Source organism: Rhinopithecus bieti, unplaced genomic scaffold (assembly GCF_001698545.2).
Source record: "Rhinopithecus bieti isolate Rb0 unplaced genomic scaffold, ASM169854v2 scaffold_980, whole genome shotgun sequence".
Lineage (NCBI taxonomy): Eukaryota > Metazoa > Chordata > Mammalia > Primates > Cercopithecidae > Rhinopithecus > Rhinopithecus bieti.
Genome location: NW_016803338.1, coordinates 1,281,729 through 1,309,098, shown reverse-complemented (window position 1 = coordinate 1,309,098; position 27,370 = coordinate 1,281,729). Strand labels below are relative to the sequence as shown.

Here is a 27,370-nt window from a genome sequence, read left to right as displayed (position 1 = left end):
GTATACATCCATATGGCCTGAAGCAGCTGAAGATCCACAGAAGTGAAAATAGCCTTAACTGATGATATTCCACCATTGTGATTTGTTTCTGCCCCACCCTAACTGATCAATGTACTTTGTCATCTCCCCACCCTTTAGAAAGTTCTTTATAATTCTCCCCACCCTTGAGAATGTACTTTGTGAGATCCACCCCTGCCCCGAAAACATTGCTCTTAACTTCACTGCCTATCCCAAAACCTATAAGAACCAATGATAATCCCACCACCCTTTGCTGACTCCTGTTTTGGACTTAGCCCGCCTGCACCCAGATACAACAAACAGCCATGTTGCTCACACAAAGCCTGTTTGGTGATCTCTTCACATGGACACATGAAACAGCTGGGATTACAGGCGTGCACTACCATGCCTGGCTAATTTTTTGTATTTTAGTAGAGACGGGGTTTCATCATGTTGGCTAGGCTGGTCTCAAACTCCTGACCTCAAGTGATCCACCCGCCTTGGCCTCCCAAAGTGCTGGGATTGCAGGCATGAGCCACCGCACCGGGCCTCAAAGCTTTAAAAACATGCAATCTTTAGCTACATACACATGCATGTGCATGCATGTACATATGCAAAAGCCATCCACTGACAAACTGTATTTCACTGCAGAAGAGAATACCCTTGAACTTGAAATCTCATAAGCCATATCAAATCTTTGAAATGAACAGATGATCTATTATTCAAGGTTTTCCAGAGAAACAGGACCAATAATTAGTATATGCATATGTATATGTAGATACAGATATAGATATACAGATATAGATTAGAAATATGCATTTAATATAAAGCATTGGCTCACACAGATATGGAGGCTGAGAGGTCTTATGATCTGCTCTCTGCAAGATGGAGACCCAGGAAAGCCAGTGGCATAGCTCAAAGGCCTGAAAGCCAGAGAACTGACTACACAAATTCCAGGATGAGTTTGAAGACCTGAGAACCATGAGCCCTGAGGGCAAGTGAAGGTTGCTATGCCAGCTCAATACACAGGCAGAGACCTAGCAAACTTTCACTTTCTCTACCTTTGTGTTCTGTTCAGGCCCTCAATGGAATGCATGGTACCAGCCCACACTGGGGAGGTCAGTCTGCTTTCTGAGTCCCCCAGTTTAAATGCTAATCGCTTCCAGAAGCACTCTCACAGTCTCCAGAAATAATACTCAACCAGATAGCTGGGCATTCCATGATCCAGTCAAGCTGACATAAAAAATTAACTACCACAGGTGAAAACAGAGTAAATATATACAAAACCATTATAAGAAGAAAACAGAAAACAAGACCATGACAGCTGATGAAAATTCTCCTCTCCCCACCAAAAGAACAATCCAAAGCAGAAGAAAACTGACATAAACTCCAAAGTGAAGTAAATATCTTTAAAGAAGCTTTTGGGAATATGAAAAAACACTTTGAACCAGAAATTTTAAAGTAAAAATGGACAAAAAATGGGAAGAAATAAAAGAGAGTGTGTTAGATCCAAGAAAGAAATGTAAGCAAAAGACAAATTACTGCAGAAATGAAGAACAAATTGCAAAGTGAGCTCATTTAATGTAACTGGTTTATTTTACAGATAAAATACTTGAAACAAGGAACACACAGCTAATGACTCTGTCACAACTACAATAACTGCATCTCCAGACTTCTCATCCAGGGCTCCTGCCTCTATCCATTATACCAAGAGGCAAAAGGCAAATAACTAAAAAGCAAGCTGAGATCACATTAAATTTAACCTGATTAATTATATGTTTTAGGTTTATGGTTGTATATGATACTAATTTACATTTTCAAGAGGTTTTACAATTTACAAAGCAGTTAAATCCTTTCAACTGCTCTGAGATAAGGCAGCACTTTTTTTTTTTTTAAAGAGGTCTTGGTATTCATATCTTGATAAATGTTTTAGCATCTCCCCTACCTCTGACTTTCCTGTCTCCCTTTTCGATTTGTTTTGGTTTTGAAGCTGTAGCTACAAAATGTGTCCATTGGGAAGAAAGCGATATCAATGCATTTGAACAAAGGGGCCCATTGATTGAAACCATCATAAAATATACGGGATGCTGTTATTAACTCCATTTTACAAATGAGGAAACAGAAGCCCAGAGAGATTAAGTGGTTTGGCCAAGATTAACCATTAAATGGCACAGTCACTACAAGGTTCATTTTAAAAAAACATATACATTGAGCACTTAATGTGTCAGGCTGGGTAAGCAAGATACAGTGCTAGTTAACTCCTAGGTAAGCACAAATTTCTGTAACCAGTATATTACTTTCTAACCACTGTTATTGAAATTTTTATTTTACTGTCTTCTGGAATTTTAGCAGCTGGACAGTCAGTAAATACTTTTCTACTTACACAAGATTCATGTAACCAGATCTGTTTGGAGACTGATCGTGATATATATTTGACTAAAAGGTCTGAACTCAAAAGCATGTTTTGCATCATTTGTCTAGATTCTCTAAAGTAAAAGTAATTCTCAAATGTCTTCGAATGAACAAAAAATTGACAAGAGTATGAAGTTGACTGCATTACTGTATAATCAATTATTGGAACCTTGATTTAACAAGCTATTTTCATTTTCAGTCCAATGGCATACAAAGAGGAAATTTTATTCTTTGTAGTTTCTCCAATTTCTTTGTAAAGATTATGAAAGTAATTTGCGAAAAATAAGCGAATTGACATGGAATATAAGGTGAATAATACATTTTTAAAATGTAGTTGCGTATAATGGAAAATGTCAGTCTTGTATATTCAGCTAAAACAAACCATTAGTGCAAGACCTAAATATTAATGAGATCCGGGGTTTGCAACGAAATGTCATTGCTCCTTTTCCCCCAGAAAGTTAAAAGAAAAATGGGGAGAGCTTTTAAGTGAAAACTAAAGGTGCTGGTATCACAACTGGAAATGCAAGGATGCAGAAGAAATGTAAGATGTGGGTGGGTAGTATCCCAGTAAACAACATATACCTTCTAACAGACTTGAGGTGGCTGTCAAGCCTTTCAGACATGTGATTGATAATGAATGTCAGAGGAGCGTTTCCTTTTCCATCAACGCTTCAGGAGACAGCGGACCGCCACCAACATGGGGTGGAAGAGAACCCCTGTCACGGAGACAGGGCCGCCCCCGGCTCGCCTGGGCACGCCCCCTCCTGCCCTCGCAGCGGGGTCCCGCCCTTTCCGCCTTCCACTTCCTAGTAACCGTCCTCCCTTGCGCCATCTTCGCGGGACCCGATTGGCTGATGGGGCAACCGCCAACGGCTGTGGCGTTTAAACCTGAGCCTCTGCTACTGCTGCTTGCGGAGCGCCCTGAGCTAGGTGGGGGTGCCCCACGCTGAAAGAGAGGTAAGTTAGTGGCCTGCGGCGTTTGACGTGACCGCCCTCTCACTGTCGGGATCGGTGTCGTTCTTGAGCTGGTTCTCTAGGCGCTGTCCGCCTCGGTCTCCGGCTCGTCTTCCGCCCTCTGTCCTCCGGGATCCGGGACGGCGCCCCTCTCTGGCTCCGAGGGGTTCGTTGACGGAGTCCTGTTTTGGCTTTGAGTCGCTGCCTCTTGTTTCTGAGATTTGAGCGTCCGGCAGGGCGAGCAGGGAGAGCCACCAGTTAGGTCAGCTACTTAAGGGAAGAAATTTCTGTCTCTGGGACTGCTCTACTCTCTTGAACAGTTTCTAGGGCATTGTGAGCGCTCAGTATGCGTCTGCGGAATGAATGTTAGGGACTGCGTGCCAAAGTTCTCGAAGGAGCCCTCTCCTTTGGAGAGGCTGGCTGAAGGCGAAGAGGTGATGGAAGACTGGGGAGAACTTGGAACTTGGAACTTGAGCTACTTGATGTACAGGTGGGATTTCAGTAGAGAATAGGGACAATGTCCTGTTCAGTAGAGATGTCCTGTTCTATCCTATTCAGTAGAGAATAGGACAAATTTTTAGATGAGGTAGCCAATTCAGGAGAATTGGATGTGGAACTGAGTATTTCGTATTTAGAGATAGTCGAGATGCTGGCCGGACAAGTGTCACAGAGTTGTAATAAATAGGTGCTGGTATTGAGTGCTGACTGTATACTAGATCCTGTACTAGACACTGTACATACATTGGCTCATTTAGTCCCTACAAGGAGATGACCTGATTTTTTATGGTTTTATAAATCTGGAAATTGAGACGAAGAGGTGTTGAGATCACATAGCTATGAAACGTTGGAACTGGAGCTCCAACACAGTTGTAATCACTATCATTATGTCTCAGTGTCTACATGGTAAATCACCCTGGAACAGTACTCCAAATGCCTGGTTCTGGCTCCTAAAGTTTCCCTTGGTAAGGTCATTGATGTAGGGGGTGACAGGGCAATGTCAAGGAACACTCCCAGATTTCTGGCATGAGGATTTAAATAGGTGATTGACAGTGTCATTTATTAAATTAAGGAATTGTGTCAGAACCAGTTTATTGGGGAGGGCAGTCCAGCTGTGGTTTCCTAATTAGTAAAATGAGATTTGATATTCCAGACTGGATTTTTTGGGAGATGAACTAGATTTCTATGTTAGGATCCCTTTCAGGTGTATGAGATGCAACAGTCTGAGGGGAGTTTCTGTGTTCTACTGTCTATGAGATAGATAGTGATGTTTGATTTTAAAGTTTCTTTTTGGCAAAGCGTTTAAAAGAACCGTTGAGCCTTAATCTTGAAAAGTTTCTGGTTCAACTTATTACCCATTGCAGAAATTTCTTCTGAAACCATCTTTCCATTATTTGCTTGACACCTCCCAACATCTGCTTAACACTTTCAAAGGAGACCCATTCCAAGAGTGGGCAGTTTTTCTATTGGAAAGTTCTTCCATTCATTCATAGTCACTTCTTCCACAAATGTTTATCCAGCAGCTGCTATGTGGCAGGCATATTTCTGTACTAAGGTACAGAAGCAAACAAACTTGACAAAAGTTTATGTCCTCATTGAACTTACAATTTAGTAGGAGAAAACAGATAATAAGTTAAATAAACTATTTAATTTTATCTTAGACATTGGTAAGTTAATGGAAAAAAATAAAACAGAAGGGGAGAATGGGCGTAAGTGTGCAATTTTTAAGTAGTTTGGACTGGGAAGTCTCACTAAGAAAGTGACATTTTGGCAAATGCTCGAAGGAAGTGAGCAAGCCCTGTGGTCATTTGAAGGAAGAGCTGATACAAAGGGAAAAAGGAATAAAATGACAGTATATTCAAGGATGGGAATTTTTAGGGAGGAGGGAAGGTGTGTGGGAGGGAAAATAGCCCCTGCCTGACAGGACTGCAGGACAATCTGTGTCCTCAGGGTAGAGGGTGGTTCAAGAAGATGAAGAGAACATTCAGAGAAGAGATTGAGGCTGCAGAGGTTTGGTTGATGATGGAATGTGAGTTCTAGAGGACCTCATGAGTCTGGCAAGGGTAAGATAGGCAGGCTGTATTCATTTCCTTTGGCTGCTGTAACAAATTATCATAAATGAGGCGCTTAAAACAACAGAAATGTATTTCCCCACAGTTCTGGAGGCCAGAAGTCTAAATTCAGTTATCACTGAATTTTACCCCCCTCACGGTGTATTCCCAGCTGCACTCTCTCTGGAGGCTCTTCCGGAGAATCTGTTGCTTGCTTTGTCAGTTCCTGATGGCTGCTGGCAGTCCTTGGCATGTGACTGCATCACTCCTGTTTCTGCTGTCTTTTGTAAGGACTCTTGTGATAGTATTTAGGCCTGCCTGGATAATCCAGGATAATCTCCCCATTACAAGATCTTCAACTTATTCAAATCTGCAAAGGCCCTTTTTCCACATGAGGTTTAGAATTAAAGGGATCTAATAACTTTGGGGGGCCATTTTCCAGCTTACCACAGGACCAGATGAGGAATGTGTAGAGCTGAGGGGATTCCAGTGAGGGGGATGAATGTGACCCAGGAGTTGAGGGATTCTTGCCATGATTGACATAGTGAGCTGAGTTCTGGATTGCCATAGTGAGCTGAGTCCTGTGGACTCAAGGCAGGTAGTGGTGGGGAGGCTGAGTATTGAGGGTTAGGCAGGTGCAGGGGACAGAGTTTTTTTTGTTTTTTTTTTTTTAGATCTCTGCAGATGGAGGTAAGGAGGCTTGGGGAGGAAATGGAGCCATGGGGAGGTTGGTCTTACATGACTCATCATCAAGCTCTCCTTCTCAGTGAAGCTATTTCTGATCCTTTTCCTCTGCCCAGGCACAGTTAATCACTTCTCCTCTGCATTGTGTATTGTAGCTATTACTCTTGTAATACTATAATGTAATGGTTTCTTTATCTTCCTGTTTCTATAATAGGCCATAAATCTAATAGACAAATTTAAGATTTCCTATTTCTCCAACCCCCTTCCCCACCTTGGATTATTAGGTATATCTCTTCTGTACTTCCTTTAAACTCTATGTATATCTCTAAGGTTACACTTCTTACATTGTATGAAAGCACTGTCTGTACCCACATTCCATGCATTCCATGAGGGCAGAGACCATATCCTGTCATCTGTCCCCTGCACCTGGTACATAGATGATTAATGTAGGTTTAAATGAAAAAAATAATCATTTACCTTTTTGGATTATACCTTAAGCCACTTTTGATTACATTCATACTTTCAGATTTTATACAAAGTTTAGCAAATACTTAATGCACAGAATATATTCAGTCATGATTATTACTTTTAAAATGTATTTATCAGTTATCCTTTTCTTTTATTAATCAATACTATGATTTTTTTTTCTTTCACTTCAGTGATGGCGTGCCCAGTGATGGAAACTGGCTCACTTTTTACCTCAGGAATTAAGAGACATGTGAAAGACAAAAGAATTTCAAAGACTGCTAAGTTGAATGTTTCTCTTGCTTCAAAATAAAACAAAATTCTAAGTAAGTGCCATTAGTTTTAAAATACTCTCACATTTTAACTTTTCCCCAGAATTGTTTTATGTTTTCTACCTTATTTTATCAAGTACAGAAAATTACTAAAATGACTATTTTGTTAACTGATAACTTTTTAAATTTGATCCTTCCTATCTCCTTCAACTCCTGTTAGTTGGGTGGTTTTGATGATTTACCCTAAGTGTGACAGCTGAATTTTCAGCAGTGAGGCTGCAGTGGCCCAAGACAGCTACTTTCTACAGCGCAGAAAAGAATACCAACATGATTTTTCTGGAAAAGACGTAATAAGTGTAGCAGGTTGTTCTGGCATGTTGTGGCAACTGGATGATGGGTAGCCTAGAGGAGGTTGGCTCACACTGGGTGCTTTTATATTTATGTGTGTGTGACTTTATATAGGCAGTCTTACAAAGACACTGAGCACTTTGGAAATGGAATTTCATGAATTCTGGAGTTAAGGCATCAGAAGGGCAAAAAAAAAAAAAAGGAGGTGGGAAAACTCCAAGATAAATTTTCATTACTTCTGAAAATTATCTCAATGTTCATAACCATCTTAGCAGGAGTAGGAGAGGTATCCTTTTAGTCACATTATCTGCTGATACAGCTCTGCGAAGGACAATCACGTGTGACTTCTAAAACAACCCAGCCTCCTGGGTGCCTGTAAATCATGATGCAGCTCCCACCCAGGTCTCTAGGGCCACTCCTTACACTGGCTCTTGCTTCCTCCCTTTGGCAAGACTATTCCATACCCCATGTTACGAAGGAATATGCTGACTTTGAGGAGTACAATAGGAAAATGTTATTACTCTTTATCTTCTGGAAATCCTAAGCTGGTTCTAGTCAGTTTCCATTTGCTATGCCAAGGATGGCTATCCAAAACTACTCTCTCTGCCAAAGGTAAAGTACTGTTTTGGACCCTGTTTTGCAGAATCCCGAGTTTTCCCTGAGTACTTACAAAATGTTCTTATATTTTATAAAACTTACTTCACATACACTAGACTTTTATTCAGTGGCATATGTTATTGAATGGTGACATGTAAGTTAAAATTATGAAAATATGACGTTTTAAATATACTAAGGGAACACACTGTATTTAAGGTAAGCTCTACCAATGAACTCACAAGGAAATTTCTTTGCTTCCAACAGAAAAGCATTCCAGGAGTGATTTAAATCATATTTACATAGTGCTTTTAAAGAGAAGTCAAGTTTAGATTGCAGTAGATGCCTAGAAATAAGAGGTAGGATCTTTTAGATGGCAGTAAGAGGTCCCACGGGGTTTAGATTATCCGTCTAACATTAGAGTAAGTATGGCTCTATCACTCAAAGTTTGAAAATGGACTTTGGGAGTATTAAGTAATTTCTTCAGTTCTGGAGCTGTAGAAACTGGCTTTAGAATTTTCACAGATTGGCTATCCTCATTCCTGTGGGACATTTCCAGTTAGAGCTGCAGAATCAGTTTCTTAATTCTGTCTGCTAGTCAAACGTAGGAAAGTAGGTCGAGCAGCAAGTATCAAGATTTAGTTTTTGTGACTGATCTAATTATGTAGAATGCTGTGTCTGTGCTGCAGTCCTCTTATTCCTAACTTTTTATACATATTCTGCATTCCTCACAACTCTTGAATTCATCATCTTCTGTCTAGCTTTCATTTCTTCAGCTCTAAACTGTGAGTTTATTTTTCTCAAAACTACATCTGTATTGTTATTCTCTTTTCCAATCTTCAGTTAAAACTTATAAAGTGAAATGCATTTTGTCTAATGTAGTTTTACTAAGGAATACAAAATTTATTAAGGTGTAAGTTCAATATTAACTCATTTTAAAAATCTTTTTACAGATAATTCTTCTATTTTCAAAATATCTTTAAAGCACAACAACAGGGCATTGGCTCAGGCTCTTAGTAGAGAAAAAGAGAATTCTCGAAGAATTACAACTGAAAAGATGCTATTGCAAAAAGAAGTAGAGAAACTGAATTTTGAGAATACATTTCTTCGCCTAAAGCTGAATAACTTGGTATGGAAGCTATATTGTTTTGAATTCTAATTATAACTTAAATCTTTTAGCTGCATTATTATAGAAGCTCTAAAATATTTTCAGATCTCCAGTTGTGAAAAATTATTGAAAGTCAGTATGCCATGTAAGTCTATGTTAAAGGACAAACTGTTAATGGGTAATAAAATATGTGTTTTAAATCTGCATTCTAAATGTGTGCTTGTGTGCTGTGTAAACCAGTATAATACCTTGACCAACATTTGATTGCTAATCATAAGCAAAGCTTGGTACATTAATACATTTTTAAAAGATGGTCATAGTTCTTCCAGTGTTCTTGAAAGGAAAGGAGTTCCCAGAATGTTGTTATTCTTTTTTTAATCTCAGCATTTACCTGGCCACAAGCCAAACAGAATGAAGATTATAGTTGTTTCTTTTCCTTCCAAATTTCAACTCTGTTCACAGACAGGGCAGTGAGAGCCAATGATTAGCTAGGCTACAACTATAGATCTAAATCTAAAATAAGTAGAACTTATTTATAATGGAAAAAGGACCTACTCTACTTGTGGGTTAAATTACTGTGGCTGACAAACTGTTCTCTTGCCATGTGATATATTATTATAAGAAGATAGAAAAATGTTTATAGGAAAACGTGTAATTGTTAGTTCCAAAGCATTCAACGTGTGTGTGTGTGTGTACATGTGTGTATGTATGATATGTATGACTATTTGGACTATATAACACTATTTGGTACTATATAATGTACCATTTTAGCTGAATGTGATCTCAATTTTTAGCTCAATGTGATATCAATTATTTTTTAAGTTTTCTCACATGGATGGCATTCATAAACGCTTGATATTATAAAACATTCCAAGTCTTAACTGATTAAAAGCGGTCTTTATTTTACATGTGCAGAATAAGAAGCTTATAGACATAGAAGCTCTCATGAACAATAACTTGATAACTGCAATTGAAATGAGCAGTCTTTCTGAGGTAAGTAGAATTTATATGTAAATAGTGTCATTCTTTAGATTACAGAGGATCACTGAGATTAAATAACATCAAGGTTGGAGATTCATATTTCAAGTTTTGTGCAAAGGACTGATGATAATATCAGTTTTAACTGGCTAACAGCATATTATCATTTTGTATAATTGGTTATTGAAAATGTCATATGAAAATCAGGTTTTTATTAAAAGTAACAGGATTAGACAGGTTAGTGGAACATACTGGCTCCTAAATGGACTAAGAAACATGAAGACATTAGTAGAAAGGAAGCATTTTGAGTGAGGAAAGACTTTGGGGTTTTTGTTTGTTTGTTTGTTTGTTTGTTTTAAAGATGGACACAGTTGAAAAACTGGGGAAAAAAATAGAAGGTGGTCCTACTTTATACTGTTTTCTAAAACAAATTCTAAATTTCCCAAATGCTTTTCATGTGGTTCTTTTTGGAAAATTCAGAGGGCTGAGGTCAACATCTAGATTAAGGAAAACTAAAAACTGGACAGCAGGTAGATGGAGAAGCTAGAGGTGAAGGCATAGTATACAATCTTGGTAGCTACCTTCTCGAACTTACTATTTAACAGACTAACTTTTGCATACCAAGCTTTAAAATTCTTTTTCTTTCTGGTTGTTATTAAGTCGGGCAGGTGATGGGTCATATAGACATACTGTTCTAACATCAGAACGAGATAAGAAAAGTATAGAATAAAGTTTCACACATGCTTTTGTCCGCCTTCAGCTACTTTTTTCTCCATTCTCTCTTCTCCTTGTACCTCATGCAGGTGATTGCTTTCATCTGTTTCTTTATATAAAAACAAATAAAAAAATTTTTTCTTATTTTCTTCTTTACACAAAAGATAGCATGCTATACCAGATGTTCTATACCTTACTTTTTATGTGACATATCTTGGGGATTTCTCCAAATGATTACGTGGAGTGATTCCTCATTCTCTTTTGGTGCTGCTTTGGATAGATCTAGAGTGGACTTGTAATCTACCTCACTAGGCTCCTGTTGTTGGACACTTGGGTTGTCCTTTGCTGTTGGCTTGTGTTAGTGTAGAGTGCCTTTCCCTCTTGCATCATTAACTTTTTTCCTCCCTTCTGAATTATTCCCATCAGGATGCAAAAATGTTACCATCTCTCATCTTAAACAAACAAACAAATAAACCTCTTATTCCACCTACTTCCCAGCTACTATCTCAGCTCTCTTCTTGCCTTTACAGCAAAGCTTTTTGAGAGATTTATTCACTTATCTCTAGTTTCTCTTGATCCCATTCCAACTGAGTTTTCACCACCAATCCACTAAATCCTGAAAGTCACCATTGATGTCCATGTTGCGAAAACCCATGGATAATTCTTGGTTCTTATATTGACTTCTCATGACTTTTAGAATACTACACTCTACTAAGTCTCTTCCTACCCTTCTGGCTATTCTTTTTCAGTCTGTTTGCTGGTTTCTCTTTGTTTGTCTAAGTTTTGGGAATGCCTTATGACTCAGTTCTTGGACTTCTCTTTTCTATCTACATTCACTCCTCCTAAATAATTTTATTCTATCTTATGGTTTTAGTTACTACTGTACACTGATGACTTTCAAATTTGTAACTCCAGCCTGACCATCTCCTCTGACCTCCAGACGATTTATATCTAATTACCTACTTGACATCTGGACGTCTAAAAGGCATCTCAAATTTCACATTTGCCACCAAACCAGTTCCTTATGCGATTTTCCTCTAAGATAATCACAACTCTCTTTTCCTATCTTTTTCTCACACCCTGTATCTGATGCTTTGGCAAATCATTTTAGTTCTGCCTTCAAAATCAGTCTACAATTCTACCAGTTCTCACAACCCTCTTTCACTACCCATGTCCAAGGCACCATTATCTCTCACTTACATATTGTATTAATAATAGCATCCCAACTTGGCCTTCTTTTTCTCTTGTTTCTCTATGTATTCTCTTCTTATTATAACAGCCAGAATGATCCTGTTAAAATGTTAGTCTCTGCTTGAAACTCTCCAGTGGAGTCTTATCTATTGCTTGATATGATCTGAAAACTGAAACTCTTGTTATTTCTTCCACCTCATTTACTACTCTCCTGTTTCTTCCACTCCTTAACCTTTTCAGTGCCGTTCTCTTCCCACTCCCTCAAACAGAGGTAAGTTGGTACCGCAGTGCTTTTGTACATATTCTGTCTGCATGTGACAAGTTCTTATCCTTCAAATGTTGACTCAAAAGTGACTACAGTGAAGTCTTCCCTAGCAACTCTGCATAAATTTAAACACTCCCAACCCTTGTACTAACATTTCATATCCTGCTTTTCTTCTTTCATCTTTCTCCTTAACACTTAACACTGTATGACAATTTTGTTTATTGTTTATCCCATCAGAATGTAAGCTTTTTGAGTGCAGGGATGTCTTTACCAGAACAACATCTAGAACATAATAGGATGCAATACACATGTATAAAATATTAGGTAGTGTTTCCCCAGTAAGAATGATGCTTGTTTTATATATAAATAAGTAAGGTACGTATGTTTCCTGTAGTCCCTCTTTGATTGAGCTTTCTAAATAAAAATAATGCCAAATAATGTAAGTATCTTTTTAGCATGATGATGATATGGTATTTTTAAGTGTCTTCGTATGATTATTTATTTTAGTAACTTTCCTAATTTTACATTTCTGTAATAAACTTCAGAAATGATTTATTTTTCTTTTAATGAGCTGCTGAATTCTTTTTTGCCAGTTTTGTTTAGGATTTTTCTATTGTTAGTTGTAAGTGAGGACTCTGAAGTTTTTTTTCTATGCATAGAAAAAAAATAAGACCATACAGTCTTTAGGCATTGATAACAATTATATATATACTAAGCTCATAAAAAGAATTTGGATGTCTTTCTTTTTCTGTGTTCTTGAAAAGTGATACAGTATTAAAATTGTTTTTCTTTAAAGGTTTGGTAGAATTATTCTGTGAAACCATCTGGACCTGGGACTTTTTTGATGAGAGTGATAGTAGCTCTTTGTTGACTTTATTTATCCTATGGATATTGGTCCCCTTAGGAAAATGTCTTTCTTTCGTATTTAGTTTTATTGAATTACTTTTCCTTAGAAAGTTATCTCTTTAATCTAAGCTTTTTAATTGATATTCACAGAGTTGACCAGAGTAGTCTGTCATTATTCTTTAATTTCGTCTGTGTTGTATTTCCCCAGTTGATTAATTTTGTGTATTTGGGCTTTTATTTGTCTATCCCCCCCCCACCCCCCGCCCACTATCTTAGGTTGTTGTGGTTTTTCTATTTTATTTTATTCTTTTTTGAAAGAACCATCTTTCTAATTTAATGTTTGATGTTTCAAACATTTTTTGCTTTTATTTTTAATAAGTTATTTTGCCTTTTTGTGGTTCATTGTTACTTTTCTAACTTCGAGTCAATGCTTTTTTTATTGTTAACTGTAGGTAAGATGCCATTTCTCTCTCAATATTTTCCATTTTTTAAATTGTCTTTAGTTTTGAGAATTTTGACTTTGATGTGTTTTGCCATGAATTTCCTTGGGTTTATCTTTTTGAGGTTCACTCAGCTTCTTGAATTTGTAGGTTGATATCTTTATCAAATTTGGAAAAATGTTCAACCATTATGTCCCCAAATACTTTTCCAGTCCTGAACTCTTTTTCTTTCTCCTTTCCTTCTAGGATTCTGATGACATGCATGTTTTATCTTTTTTGCTATTCCACAAATCCCTAACCCTCTGTTATTTTTTTCAGTCTCTTTTCTCTCTTGTTCAGTTTGGGTAATTTCTATTGTTCTATCTCCAAGTTCACAGATTTTTCCCCCTTTTGTTTTCTTGGTTTTGCTGTTGAGCCCATTTAATTTGTTTTATTTGGTTATTACATTTTTCAGTTCTGAGCTCCATTTGGCTCTTTACATCTATTTGTTTGCTGAGATGTTCCATTTTTTCATTTGTTTTAAGCATGTTAGTAATTGCTTGTTGAAGCATTGTTATGATACCTTTTTTAAAATCTTCGTCATAAATTCCAACATTTGTGTCATCTCAGTGTTGGTATCTATTATCCTTTCTCATTCAAATTTAGAGTTACCTGATTTTTGGCATGACGATTGATTGATTTTTGATTGTATCTTGGGACATTTTAGGTGCATTATAAGACATTGAATCTTATTTCCATCTTCTGTTTAAGGAGTCCTCCTTTGACACTACACTGGTGGTAAGGGGAGGTGCTGCCTACTGCCAAGTGGGTACTGAAGTTTAGACTTCCCATTCAGCCTCTGTTGACAACACTGTGGTGGGCATAACTGATGAGTGGAGCTGGGAGTTCAGGCTGACACCACTGTGGCTGGAACAGGGAAGGGCACCTCATTACTTTCATGGCCTCTGCTGACATGAGGATGAGGAGGATAATGAAGGGGGGAGTTTGTTACTCCTGAAGAGTGATGAAAATCCTAGTTCTTTATTAAACAACTTCTATCCCCACCATAGAGGAGAGGGAGGGGAACTCCTTCCTATCACTGAATGGGGATGTATAGCATATATACATTTTATTTTCTGTGTATTATGATGTTTTTACATCTTTTAAAATATTATTGGCTGGAGACACTGCCCTTCCCAGGGCTAGCCAATTTTTAGAGATAGCAAGGGACCAGCCAGGAGCTTGTCTTTTGTTTTAGTCTGTTTTCTGCTGCTATAACAGAATGCCACATACAGGGTAATTTATCATTTTCTTTTCTTTTTTTCATTTGAGATTTCATTCTCTAAAAAGACTGGGTAATTTATAAAGAACAGAGATTCATTTGATTCACAGTTCTGGAGGCTGGGAAGTCCAAGAGCATGATGCTAACATCTGGTATGTGTCATCCCATGATAGAAGGTGGAAGGGTGAGAAAGCATCCAAGACAGAAAAGGAGACCAGACTCCTGTAACTAACCCACTCCTGCAATAACAGCATTAATCCATTCGTGAGGGCAGAGCCCTCATGACATAATTACCTCTTAAAGGTCCTGCCTCTTAATACTATCACAATGGTAATTCAGTTTCAACATGAGTTTTGGAGGAGACATTCAAACCATAGCACTTTTGATATGCAAGCTAACTAATCCAGAGCCATACCTCCCCTGTCTGGCCCTTATATCTCAGGAGGCAATGGTCCTCTGATTGTCCCTGGGTCAGGTACTAGGCAACCAGGGACCTACCTCTCCCATGTCTTAGAGCCTGCCAGTATTATTCAAACTAGCCAATTCTAGACTATTCACCCTGCCCTGCCTTGCCTTTCCTGTGGAAACTCTGGTAATAGGCTCTGGCCTAAACCTTCCCCTCATTCCCATCTTCTGCCTCCTGACCATCCTAGTGTCTTTTCTGTGTGGCTCTGCATGGCCTGCTGTACCTCTTATCTCTAGGACCTGTGAGTATAATAAACTTTATTTTTTTCCTGAGTCTCTGCCTTCTTTTAATGGCTGCACCCAACTGACCATCTCATAAAAAGAATATGAAACAGGATGGCGATCCAAATATGTCCTCCACTGACATTGCTGGGCGGGGATGTACTCTAACACTGGGCTGTCCCAAGCCTTTTTTGATGGTACCCCAGATTTGGAAAAGAGTTGTCTTATTATAGCCTGGTGAGTGTGGAAGTTTAGGTTCCCCGTTTGACCTTTGTGCTTTTGTCAAAAATTAATTGGCCAAATATATGTGAATCCATTTCTGGACTCTCTGCTCTATGTCATTGATCTATTTGTCTATCATAATAACACTATACTGTCTCAATTACTGTAACCCTCCTAACTTCTTTCTTTTTCAAAGTTTTTGTTGTTGTTGTTGTTTTAGCTATTCTAGGTCTTTTGCATTTTCATATAAATTTTAAAATCAGCTTGATAATTTGGCACCATTCCCTTGTTTCTATTACAGCTTAGCTCTGTAATAAGAAACATGGTTGTGTGTTGCCTAATTTTCTGGTCTTTATTAATAATTAAAAACATGTTTGTATCTGAAAATTTAGAAATGTGGATAAGCAAATATATAAAAGATGTATTAAAATCACCCAGATTTTGAATTTTAAAAGGCCATTTAAAAGATGTATTATAAAATTCAATAAAATATTACATAACACATACATAGACATGAACATATTGCATGTATGTAAAGATATTGTATTTGTGTAGGTATAGTCATGTATTTATTCCTACACATGGAGGAATGTTGAGGTTATTTACCAAAATATTGGCAGTGATTATCTTTCGTTGGCATAATTAAGGATGAACTGTGTTTTAACCTTATCACATTATTCTCATTAAACTATTAAAGGCAAATGCAAGAAATGTTCTTTTACTATTAATGTCATTGTATAATTTCGTACTGTGATAACTAACATGATTTAATAAGGTTAGAAACTTTCTGTTTTCTTTATTCTTTTCAAAAATAGTTCCATCAGAGTTCCTTTCTACTGTCAGCTAGCAAGAAGAAACGAATTAGTAAACAGTGCAAGTTGATGCGTCTTCCATTTGCAAGGTAAATATGGGCTTGAATTACACTAGTTCAGAGTATATAGATTTTATATAACACAATTAGTGTTTGTATTGTACAATGTTCAGGATCATCAACCTGTAGTTATCTACTAAGGTAGAAATGAGGTAGTTTGTAGTGTCTTGCTATAGGTTGTTTCTCTAGGAATTTGAGGAAACTTACACTCAATCCCCAAACCAGGTTTATTTGTAATGTCTTGCCACTTTACAGTTCTTTTTTTTCTTTTCATCTAGTTCACACCTGGCCTCATGTTGATTTTTCCTGGGTAAATCTGATGACTGTTTCTACCTTTATTATCTTGTGTACTGTCCTAAGCTTTAAAATTAACTTTTGTCAGCCGGCCAGGCATGATGGCTCATGTCTGTAATCCCAGCACTTTGGGAGGCTGAGTTGGGAGGATCACGAGGTCAGGAGATCAAGACCATCCTGGCTAACACAGTGAAACCCCATCTCTACTAAAACTACAAAAAATTAGCCAGGTGTGGTGGCGGGCGCCTGTAATCCCAGCTACTCAGGAGGCTGAGGCCGGAGAATGGCGTGAACTCAGGAGGCAGAGCTTGCAGTGAGCCGAGATTGCGCCACTGCACTCCAGCCTGGGTGACAGAGTAAGACTCATTCTCAAAAACAAACAAAAATTAACTTTTGTCTTTGCTCTTCTCCTCCTGTCCACAATTCTTATTTTTGACTAATTTGATTATAAGTTATAGAAAGCACCCTATTTCAAATCTATCATTTTACAAGTCAGTCAGTGACGCTCAGAAAGGCAAAATGATTGAATGAATTGATAGCATTGACCAAAATCCTCTTATGTCTTTTAGAAATGTTCTTTCTATTATATATAACTTATAGATTTAATGCTTTTACTTAAGTGTACAAGTAAATGTACTTATTTATTGAAATGCTATCTATGCCATAGAAAAAACTCTCATATTTACTGTATCACTTTCTATTCATTATAGTTAGTTCCATTGACTTGCCTATTATGTGTGTTACTACCATTTTGTACCAGTACATTTTAATTGTTATAATTTTAAAATAGTAAATTTTGTTGTTTATTAGATCCTCAGTAGTTTTTCAAAAGTATGTTGTCATTATGCACATATTGTTTCATATAGATATGCAAATCAAGTGTCAACTTATCCTCCAAAAAATTGTATTGTGTGTTTTTAAGTGAACTTTTGTTGGAATTATATTATACACATTCAGACATGGTGGATTTTTACCAAGTGAACACTGTTGTGTAACAAATACCCAGAACAAGAAACAGAATATTACCAACATCTCAGATACTTCCTTGTGTCCCTTTCTAGTCATTACCCACTACCCAACACCTACCCAAGGATAAATATTATGCTGACTTCTAATTATAAATTGATTAATTTTGCACGGTTTTGAACTTCATATAATGAAATTATACAGTATGTATGTTTGTCTCTGTCTTATTTTGCCCAGCATTGTTTGTGAGATTCGTCCATATTGCTGTATGTAGCTGTGAATTATTTGTTCTCATTCCTGTATAGTATTCCATTATATGATTATACTACAATGTATCCATTTTTCTTATGGTGAACATTTTGTTGGTTTTCCAGTTTGTTTTTTTGAGACAGAGTCTTGCTCTGTCACCCAAGCTAGAGTGCAGTGGCACGATCTCGGCTCACTGCAACCTCCACCTCCCGGGTTCAAGCGATCCTCCTGCCTTAGCCTCCCAAGTAGTTGGGATTATGGGCACTCACCACTCTGCTTGGCTAATTTTTGTATTTTTAGTAGGGACAGGATTTTACCATGTTGGCCAGGCTGGTCTCACTCCTGACTTCCAGTAATCCTCCCACCTCGGCCTCTGAAAGTGCTGGGATTACAAGCATGAGCCACCACACCTGACCTGGTTTTCTAGTTTTTACCTATTACAAATAGGGCTGCCACATATATGCCTTTTGATGAAGGTATGCACATATTCTGTTAGGTATATAGTGTGGAGTAGAATTACTTGGGATATATATTTATATCTCTTTGGCTTCAGGAGAAACTGCTAAGTAGTTTTCTAAAGGAGTTATACCAATATACATTATTACTAACAATATATGAGGATTCCCGTTGTTCTATATCCTCAACAATTCTTGTTATTGTCTGTCTTTTTCATTTTAGTTAGGTGCAATCTCACCTCACTACAGCCTTGACCTCTCAGGCTCAAGCGATCCTCTCTCCTCAGTCCCCCAAGTAGCTGGGACTACAGGTGCATGCCACCATGCCTGGCTAATTTTTGTACTTTTTGTAGAGACAGGGTTTTGCCATGTTGCCCAGGCTAGCCTTGAACTCCTGAGCTCAAGTGATCTGCCCACCTCAACCTCCCAAAGTGCTAGGATTATAGGTGTGAGCCACTATGCCTGGCATATTCTTTGTGTATCTTCTACTCTGTGGCTTGCCCCTTTGCTCTCTTAATGGTGTCTTTAGATGAAAAGTAGCTTTTTATGAAATCCAACTTTGTTTGCGGCGAGGAGGTGTGTATCTTCTCCCTCACCCCCTTTTCAGTTACTAACTTTTGTGTTCTTTAAAGAAAATCTTTATTGGTTCTGGTCCTAAAATGGCAGCGTAAAATAAGCTGGCTTCTCTTGCCCCAACAAAAACAAACAAACAAATACAGTGCCAAGATCTTCCACCAGCAACAGCCCAGAGCTCAAGCTAGATGAGATACTTCCTGAGGCCAAAGAGAGGTGGAAAAACTCTGAGCAGATGGTAGGAGAACTGCACTTACACATGTGCGATGCCCCTCCCTCCCATTCTGCCAGGCCCCAACTGTGCAGAAAATCTCCCCTCAACTCACAGTTTCTGTACTGGAAAAAGCAAAATTGAAATGGTCAGCCAGCTTCCCCGCCTTCTTCAGTTCCCTGTCAGGAGAACTGTCCTTGCCTTAACTGACGGGTAGTATTGTGACTGCCTGAAGGGAGAAATATCCTGAGGACAGGCAGAGACAAACAAGCAAGGCTGGACTACAATCCCCAGCCCAGAAACTCTCCTCTGTAACTCAGCCAAAGGAAGCACCAAAAGAGAGTGGTTGTAGGAGGTACATTCCCCAGGTCCCCTGGGTGTGAACTCCTAGCTAGCCTTCCCACACTGCTGTCCTAAACCCTTTGGGATCTCCCCCATTTTGGGACAGGCAGTGGTCAAACCATTTACTAGCTCCAATGTGAACCTAGGTTGAAGGCACCACCTAGAGCCAAAAAGGAGGCAGCAAACTAGCAGTAAAGATCTGCTAAGCAGATATATTCAATAAAATCCAAAACAAGCTGGACAAAGTAACCTGGAATAAATAACTAATCCTTCAAGGCAAAGACATAGACATATATGCACAAGAAACTACAGCAAACAAGGAACCATGACCTTCCCAAAAGGACAAAAGGCAGAAATTTAGTGATTCTAATGAAGTGGCAATTTGTGAGTTCTTGGACCAAGAATTCTAAATAGTAGTTTTAAGGAAACTCAGTGATCTCCAAGATAACACAGAAAAGCAGCTCAGAAATTTATCAGAGAAATTTAACAAAGAGATTAAAATAATAAAAAAAGTCAAACAGAAATCCTGGAAGAGAAGTACATTTGCTGAACTATAAAACTCTTTAGAGGTTCTTAATAGCAGAATGAACCAAACAGAGGAAAGAATCAGTGAGCTGGCTATTTGAAAATACACAGAGAAGAAAAATAAATAGAAGGAAAAGGAATGAAGAGTGCCTACAAGATACAAAAAATTACCCCAAAAGACCAAATCTAAGAATTATTAGTGTTTAAGAGAGAGCCGAGCATGAGCAAGGCATAGGAAGCTTATTCAAAGAAATAATAACAGAAAAATTTTCAAGACATGAGAAAGATACACATATCCAGGTAAAGGAAGGCCTGAGAACACCAAACAGATTCAATGCAAATAAGACTACTCCAAGGCATATAATAATCAAACTCTCAAAGGTCAAAGACAAAGAGAAGATCCTAAAAGCAATGAGAGATAAGAAGCAAATAACAGATAAAGGAGCTCCAATTCATGGAGCAACAGACTTCTCCACAGAAACCATGCTGGCCAGGAGGGAGTAGAACAACATTTTCAAAGCACTCAAACAACAAAAAACTGACACCCAAGAATATTGTGTCCAACAAATTGTCATACAAATTTAAAGGAGAGCTGAAGTCTTTCACGCATAAACAAAAGCCAAGGAAACTGACCACCACCAAGACCCATCTTGCAAGAATGCGGAAGGGAGTTCTTCAATCTGAAAGAAAAAAACACTACCATGCAAAAGGAAACTTTTTAAAGTATAAAACCCACTGGTAAAATTAAGTACACAGACAAACCCAGAATACTTTGTTAACTGTATTTATGGTGTGCAATCCACTCAAACTCTAGTATGAAGCCCTAAAGATAAATGTATCAAAACTATACCAACCTGTTAATAGATAATATAAAGATATGTAAATTGATACAACTAAAAGACAAAATGTTGGAGGATGGAGTTAAATTATAGAATTATTTTGTGTGTTTTTATGTAAATTGTCTCAGTTCTTCAATTAAAAGCCATAGAGTAGCTGAATGGATAAATAAATGAGACCTACCTATGTGCTGCCTACAAGAAACCCACTTCACCTATAAAGACACATATAGACTGAAAGTGGAGAAGGGCTGGAAAAAGATATTCCATGCAACTAGAAAACAATAAAGAGCAAGAGTAGCTGTACTCATAGCAGATAAGATAAACTACAAAGACTGTAAAAACTGGCAGTGAAGGAGGGTCACTATATGAATAAAGGGTCAATTCAACCAGAGGATATAACAATTATAAATATCTATGCACTCAACACTGAAGCTCCATATAAAGCCAACATTAATGGATGTAAAGGGAGAGAGAAACTGCAATACAGTAATAGTAGGGGCTTTAACATCCTACTGTCAGTAATGGACAGATCATCCAGACAGAAAATCAACAAAGAAACAGCATAAACTGCACACTAGATACAGTAGTTCTAACTGACATCTACAGAACATTTCACCCAACTGCTGCAGAATACACATTCTTTTCATCAACACATGGAATATTTTTCAGAATAGACCATATCTTAGGCACAAACAGGTCTGTACAAGTTCAAAAAAATATAAATCATATCCAGTATCTTCTCTGACCACAATGGAAGAAAACTGGAAATCAATAGTGAGAGGAACTTTGGAAAATACACACACAAATGGAAAATAACATGTTCCTAAGCAACCAGTGGGCCAAAGAAGAAAGTAAGAAGGAAATTAAAAAATTTCCTAAATGTAAAGGGAAATACAACATAGCAAAGTGTATGGGGTATGGCAAAAGCAATACTGAAAGGGAAGTTTATAGCAATAAATGCCTATGTCAAAAAAGGAGAAACATTTCCAATAAACAACCTAAAAATACATGTCAAGGAATTAGAAAAGCAAGAACAAAGCAAATCCCAAGTTAGCAGAAGAAATAATAAAGATCAGAGCAGAAATAAATAAAATTGAGACTAAAAAAGTATAGAAGATAAACAAAATGAAAAGTTGGTTTTTTGAAAAGATAAACAACATTGACAAACCTTTAGCTAGACTGAGAGAGAGGACTATAATAAAATCAAACAAGAGATGAGATATAACTCAGACCTCAGACATATAATTATTAGAGATGATTATGAATAATTATACACCAACAAATCACAAAATGTGGAAGAAATGAATACATTTTTGGACACATATAACCTACCAAGATTAAACCATAAAGAAATAGAAAACCTCAACAAACCAATAACAAGTAATGAGATTGAAGCTATAATAAAAACTCTCCCATTAAAGAAAAGCCCAGGCTGGGCACAGTGGCTCACACCTATAATCCCAGCCCTTTGGGAGGCCAAGTAATGAGGATTGCTTGAGGCCAGGAGTTTGAGACCAGCCTGGGCAATATAACAAGATCCAGTCCCTACAAAATAAAAAATTAGCTGGGTGTGGCGGCTAATCCTGTCAGGCTAATCCTGTGGTCCCAGCTACTCGGGAGGCTAAGGTGGGAGGACTGCTTGAGCCTGGGAAGTTGAGGCTGCAGTGAGCAGTGTTCACACCACTGCACTCCAGCTCTGGTGACAGAGCAACACCCTGTCTCAAAAAAAGAAAAGCCCAGGACTTGATGGATTCACTGCTGAATTCTACCAAAAATTTAAAGAACAGTGATGATGAATCCCACTAAAATGCTTTGAAAAGGAGGGAATACTTCCAAACTCACTCTACAAGGCCAGCATTACCCTAATACCAAAACCAGACAAGGACACAATGAAAAGAGAAAACTACAGACCAATATCACTGATGAACATAGATGCAAAAATCCTCAACAAAGTATTAGCAAGTCAAATTCAACAACACATTAAAAAGAACATTCACCATGATCAAGTGAGATTCATGCTAGGGTTGTAAGGATGGCTCAGCATATACATGAATCAATCAATGTGATTCATCACATTAACAGAAACAAGAACAAAAACTATATGATTATTTCAATAGATGCCAAACAGCTTTTGGTAAAATTCAACATCCCTTTTTGATACACCAAAATGGGTGTAAAAGAATATTCCTAAAAATAGTAAAGACCATCTATGACGAACCCACATCTAGCATTGTACTTTGAAGACTGGAACAAGACAAGAATGCCCACTTTCACTGCTATTCAACGAAATGCCTGAAGTACTGGCCAGAGCAACTAAGCAAGAAAAGAAAATAAAGGGCATCCACATTGGAAAGGAAGGAGTCAAATTAGCCTTGTTTGCAGATGGCCTAATCTTACAAAGACTCCACTGAAAAGCTGTTAGGACACATAAGGGAATTCAGTGAAGTTGCAGGATGCAAAATCAACATAATTAGTAGCATTTATATGTGAACAATCAGAAAAAGAAGTCAAGAAAGCAATCCCATTTATCATAGCTACAAAAAATATGAAATACCTAGGAATCAATCTAACCAAAAGAAGTGAAAGTTCTATAGAAGGAAAATGACAAAACCCTGATGAAAGAAATAGGACACCAAGAAAGGGAAGATATTCCATGCTTATGGATTGGAAGAATTAATACTGTTAAAATACTACCCAAAGCAATTTACAGATTCAATGCAATTCATATCAAAATACCAATGACATTCTTCACAGAAATAAGGGGGGGAAATCCTAAAATTTATATGGTCCCACAAAAGACGCTGAGTAACCAAAGCAATCTTGAGCAAAATGAACAACACATTAAAAAGAACATTCACCATGATCAAGTGAGATTCATGCTAGGGTTGTAAGGATGGCTCAGCATATACATGAATCAATTAATGTGATTCATCACATTAACAGAGCTGGAGGCATCACACTACATGACTTCAAAATTTATTACAAAGCTGTAGTAACCAAAAGAGCATGATACTGGCATAAAAATGGACATAGATACCAATGGAACAGAGAACCCTGATATAAATGCATTCATTTAAAACCAACTCATCTTCTACAAAGCAGAAACTTAAAAAGGAATAGTGTCTTCAATAAATGGTGCCGGGAAAACTGGATAACTATATGTAGAAGAATGAAACTAGACTCCTATCTCTCACCATACACAAAAATCAAATCAAAATGGATAAAAGATTTGAATCTAAGACCCAAAACTATGAAACTATTAGAAGAAAACATTGGGGAAACACTTCAGGACTTGATCTGGGCAAAACTGTCTTGTGTAAGACCTCAAAAGCACAGGCAACCAAAGCAAAAATAGACAATTAAGATTATTACATCAAGCTAAAAAGCTTCTGCACAGCAAAGGAAACAATCAACAAAGTGAAGAGACAGCCCATATAATGTGAGAAAATATTTGCAAACTGTCTCTCTGAGAAAGGATTAATAACCAGCCTATATTGGGAGCTTAAACAACTAAGTAGCAAAAAAAAAAAAAAAAACTGCTTGCAAAAAGGGGAATCCTCATATACTGGTAGGAATGTAAATTAATATAGCCACTATGCAGAACAGCATGGAGGTTCTTCAAAAAACTAAAAATATAACTTCCATATGATCTAGCAATTCCATTGTTGAGTATATATCCAAAAAAAAAAAAAAAGGAAATCAGTGTATCAAAGAGCTATCTGCACGCCCATGTTTATTGCAGCACTATTCACAATAGCCAACATGTGGAATCAACCTAAGCACCCATCAACAGATGTGTGGATAAAGTATGGAAGATATATATATACAAAGGCATATTACAGTTGTGTGTCACAGTGCTCAGCTTTATTTTATATTCTTAAATGATATTCTGAATGTTACTGGGTTTTGTTTGTTTGTTTTTTAAGTGCAAGCAAGTTTACTAGTGAAGTTAAGGAATAAAGAAAGGCTACTCCCTAAGCAGAGCAGTGGCATGGGCTGTTCAACCAAGGTTACTTGTAGTTATTCCTTGATCATATGCTAAACAAGGGGAGGATTATTCATAAGTTTTCTAGGAAAGAAGTGGGCAATTCCTGGAACTGAGGTTTTCTCCCCTTTTAGACCATATAAGGTAACTTCCTGACATTACCATGGCATTTGTAAATTGTCATGGTGCTGGTGGGAGTGTCTTTTAGCATGCTAATAAATTATAATTAGCATATAATGAGCAGTGAGGATGACCAGAGGTCACTTTTGTCACCATCTTGGTTTTGGTGGGTTTTGGCTGGCTTCTTTACTGCATGCTGTTTTATCAGCAAGGTCTTTGTGACCTGTACCTTTTGCTGATCTCCTGTCTCATCCATTGACTAAGAATGCCTTAACCTCCTGGGAGTGCAGCCCAGTAGGTCTCAGCCTTATTTTAGCTATCCCTTGTTCAAGAAGGAGTTGCTCTGGCTCAAACACCTCTGATATATCCGCCCCCTCCCCTCCTTTTACAAGGGAATCCTTAATCCTAAGGGTTGTAGAGGGATGAAAATTCATCTTCTGTAACTTCTTCAGGCTGAATAGGGGTGATGATATTCCTGCCTAACTGTTAAGGTCTCTTGTGTTCGGGTAGAGAGGAGCTCAGTCAGAAGGCAACAGTATGGTGAGGGCCATTCATAACTCTTGAGTTCTGACAAAAGGTGATACCCGGAAGATTAATAAGTGTTCCATTTCAGAAAACATTAAGGGAGCCCATCCTGCATTCCTACACAAGGAGTACAACGGCAATATATTCTACAACAGTAAAGCAAAATAAGTAAAATTATCCCAAGTAAACTAAATAAGAAGACTTTCCATGAACTGGGCAATTGTTGGAACCAAGCTAATAGGGAGTCACTAACTGATTCCAAAACATGTCCAGAATTAGAATACTGATAGAGATTTCTACATTACCTGTCCCTCTTGTTTCTTTTGAGCAGCAGCCAGAGAACACTGATGGGCTCACAGGAATAAGCAGAGTCTAAAAAGAACATAAGTTCTTTTTAAATTGGCTTTGATGGAATGCTGTTCCATAAAGAATCTCAGATGAGACTTTTTAAAAGCTGAGCCCAGCCATGGGTTTGTACCCTCCAATACCTAGAACTTGAGTAAATTCCTCTCTTCTTGAGGTCCCAAGATAACTTGGGGCTCCTGGGCCCATCAGAAAATGACATTATTTACTTACAGGTCAAGAAACCTGTGCAGGGATTGTGTAGACAAGGTATGAGGCCAGTTTTCCCAATGGGCCTTTATTGGATCTCTAAGTCAAATTTGATTCCTTAAAGGAAAGTACACCATTCCAGTCAATGCCTTGGTAAAATAACCAGTTTTTCCAACTGTGTCCTGTTGCACAAGAAAACAGATTCTTATTGTACTTATACAAACAACTATATTGCCATAAATTAAGAATATTCACAACTAGTTTTCAAATTCTGAAGAAATCAGGTAGAGAGAGAGAGACGGAGAGAGAGAGAGAGAGAGAGAGAGAGAGAGAGAGAGAGAGAGAGAGAGATTGCCTGTGTCAAAGTGGGGAAGGCAAAGAGCTCAGGGAAGCCAGAGAAAGACCCACTCATTGCAATGACACTGAATCAAAAGTTCAGGTGGCCACTTGTCAGTTGTGAAGGATCTTTTCCAGAAGTCCCATCAGCTCTCAGGTTTCCCCCTTTAGGGGAGGAAAAAGCTCCCCATGTCCCATGAACCTGTACATGCCTAATCCTGTCACCCACAGCCATCTGCAAAGAGTGGAAGGCAAATTAATCCAAAGAGAAGAGTGGTTAACATCCCATAATTCCAAATTTGTTCTTAGCCAAGAGGGACTTTACTGATGGGGGGCCTCTAATCTCTAATCCCTACATCTTAGAAGGGACTCTAACCCTCATAAGTTGGGCCTCAAACTGAAGTTCAGTGAAGCATCCTTGCCTTTTATTAAGAGGGACCTTTAACCTACTCTGTCTTAGGAGAGACTCTAACTCCCCTAAGTTGGGCCTCTAACCCAATCCCATCCTTTACCTGAGCACCCCACCACTTACCCAAAGTTGGCCAATTGGTGCTGCGGTCTATTTCCTTTGGGTCGGGGTCTCCTCAGTATCGTCCCTTCATGGTTTGCCGGGAAGATGTTATTGGAAAGCGTCCTGATCCAGACCCCAAGAGAGGGTTCTTGGATCTCACGCAAGAAAGAATTCAAGGCAAATCCTTAAAGTAAAAGCAAGTTTATTAGGAAAGTAAAGGAATAAGAAATGGCTACCCCATAGGCAGAGAAGCTCTGCTTTTTAAATTTAATATTCTTCTTAATGTTAGTATATAGCAATATAATTTTTGGATATTGACGTTATTTCCAGTGACCTTGCTATTCTAATAGTTTGTGAATATAATTTTACTATTTGTGAATAAGGGCAGTTTTATTCCCCCCAACCTCCTAGTATATAGGCTTTTCTTTTATATTTATTTATTTATTTATTTATTTATTTATTTATTTATTTATTTCCAGGTTTCGGCTTTTATTTTTTATGTTGCATTGGCTACTTTTTTTTTTTTTTTT

At 37.9% G+C, this 27,370-nt stretch overlaps 2 protein-coding genes across 4 annotated transcripts in view; one reads left to right on the top strand and one right to left on the bottom strand.

The window, feature by feature from the left end:
- KCTD18 (potassium channel tetramerization domain containing 18) overlaps positions 1–26,978 on the bottom strand; it is a 55,510-nt gene extending 28,532 nt beyond the window's left edge. The window contains exons 1-2 of one of the 3 annotated variants that reach the window (XM_017876295.1): positions 26,862–26,978; positions 25,747–25,813 (exon numbers count right to left, since the gene is read on the bottom strand). The gene's annotated coding sequence lies outside the window, so the exon portion shown is untranslated. Of the gene's footprint in view, positions 1–2,991; positions 3,014–25,746; positions 25,814–26,861 lie in introns of those variants that run through there. The other 2 variants (XM_017876321.1, XM_017876305.1) reach the window with 2 other exon arrangements.
- SGO2 (shugoshin 2) overlaps positions 8,734–27,370 on the top strand; it is a 41,786-nt gene continuing 23,149 nt past the window's right edge. The window contains exons 1-3 of the mRNA XM_017876265.1: positions 8,734–8,903; positions 9,798–9,875; positions 16,302–16,387. Of these exons, the coding sequence (XP_017731754.1) occupies positions 8,832–8,903; positions 9,798–9,875; positions 16,302–16,387 (236 nt within the window). The 5' untranslated portion in view covers positions 8,734–8,831. The remainder of the gene's footprint in view (positions 8,904–9,797; positions 9,876–16,301; positions 16,388–27,370) is intronic.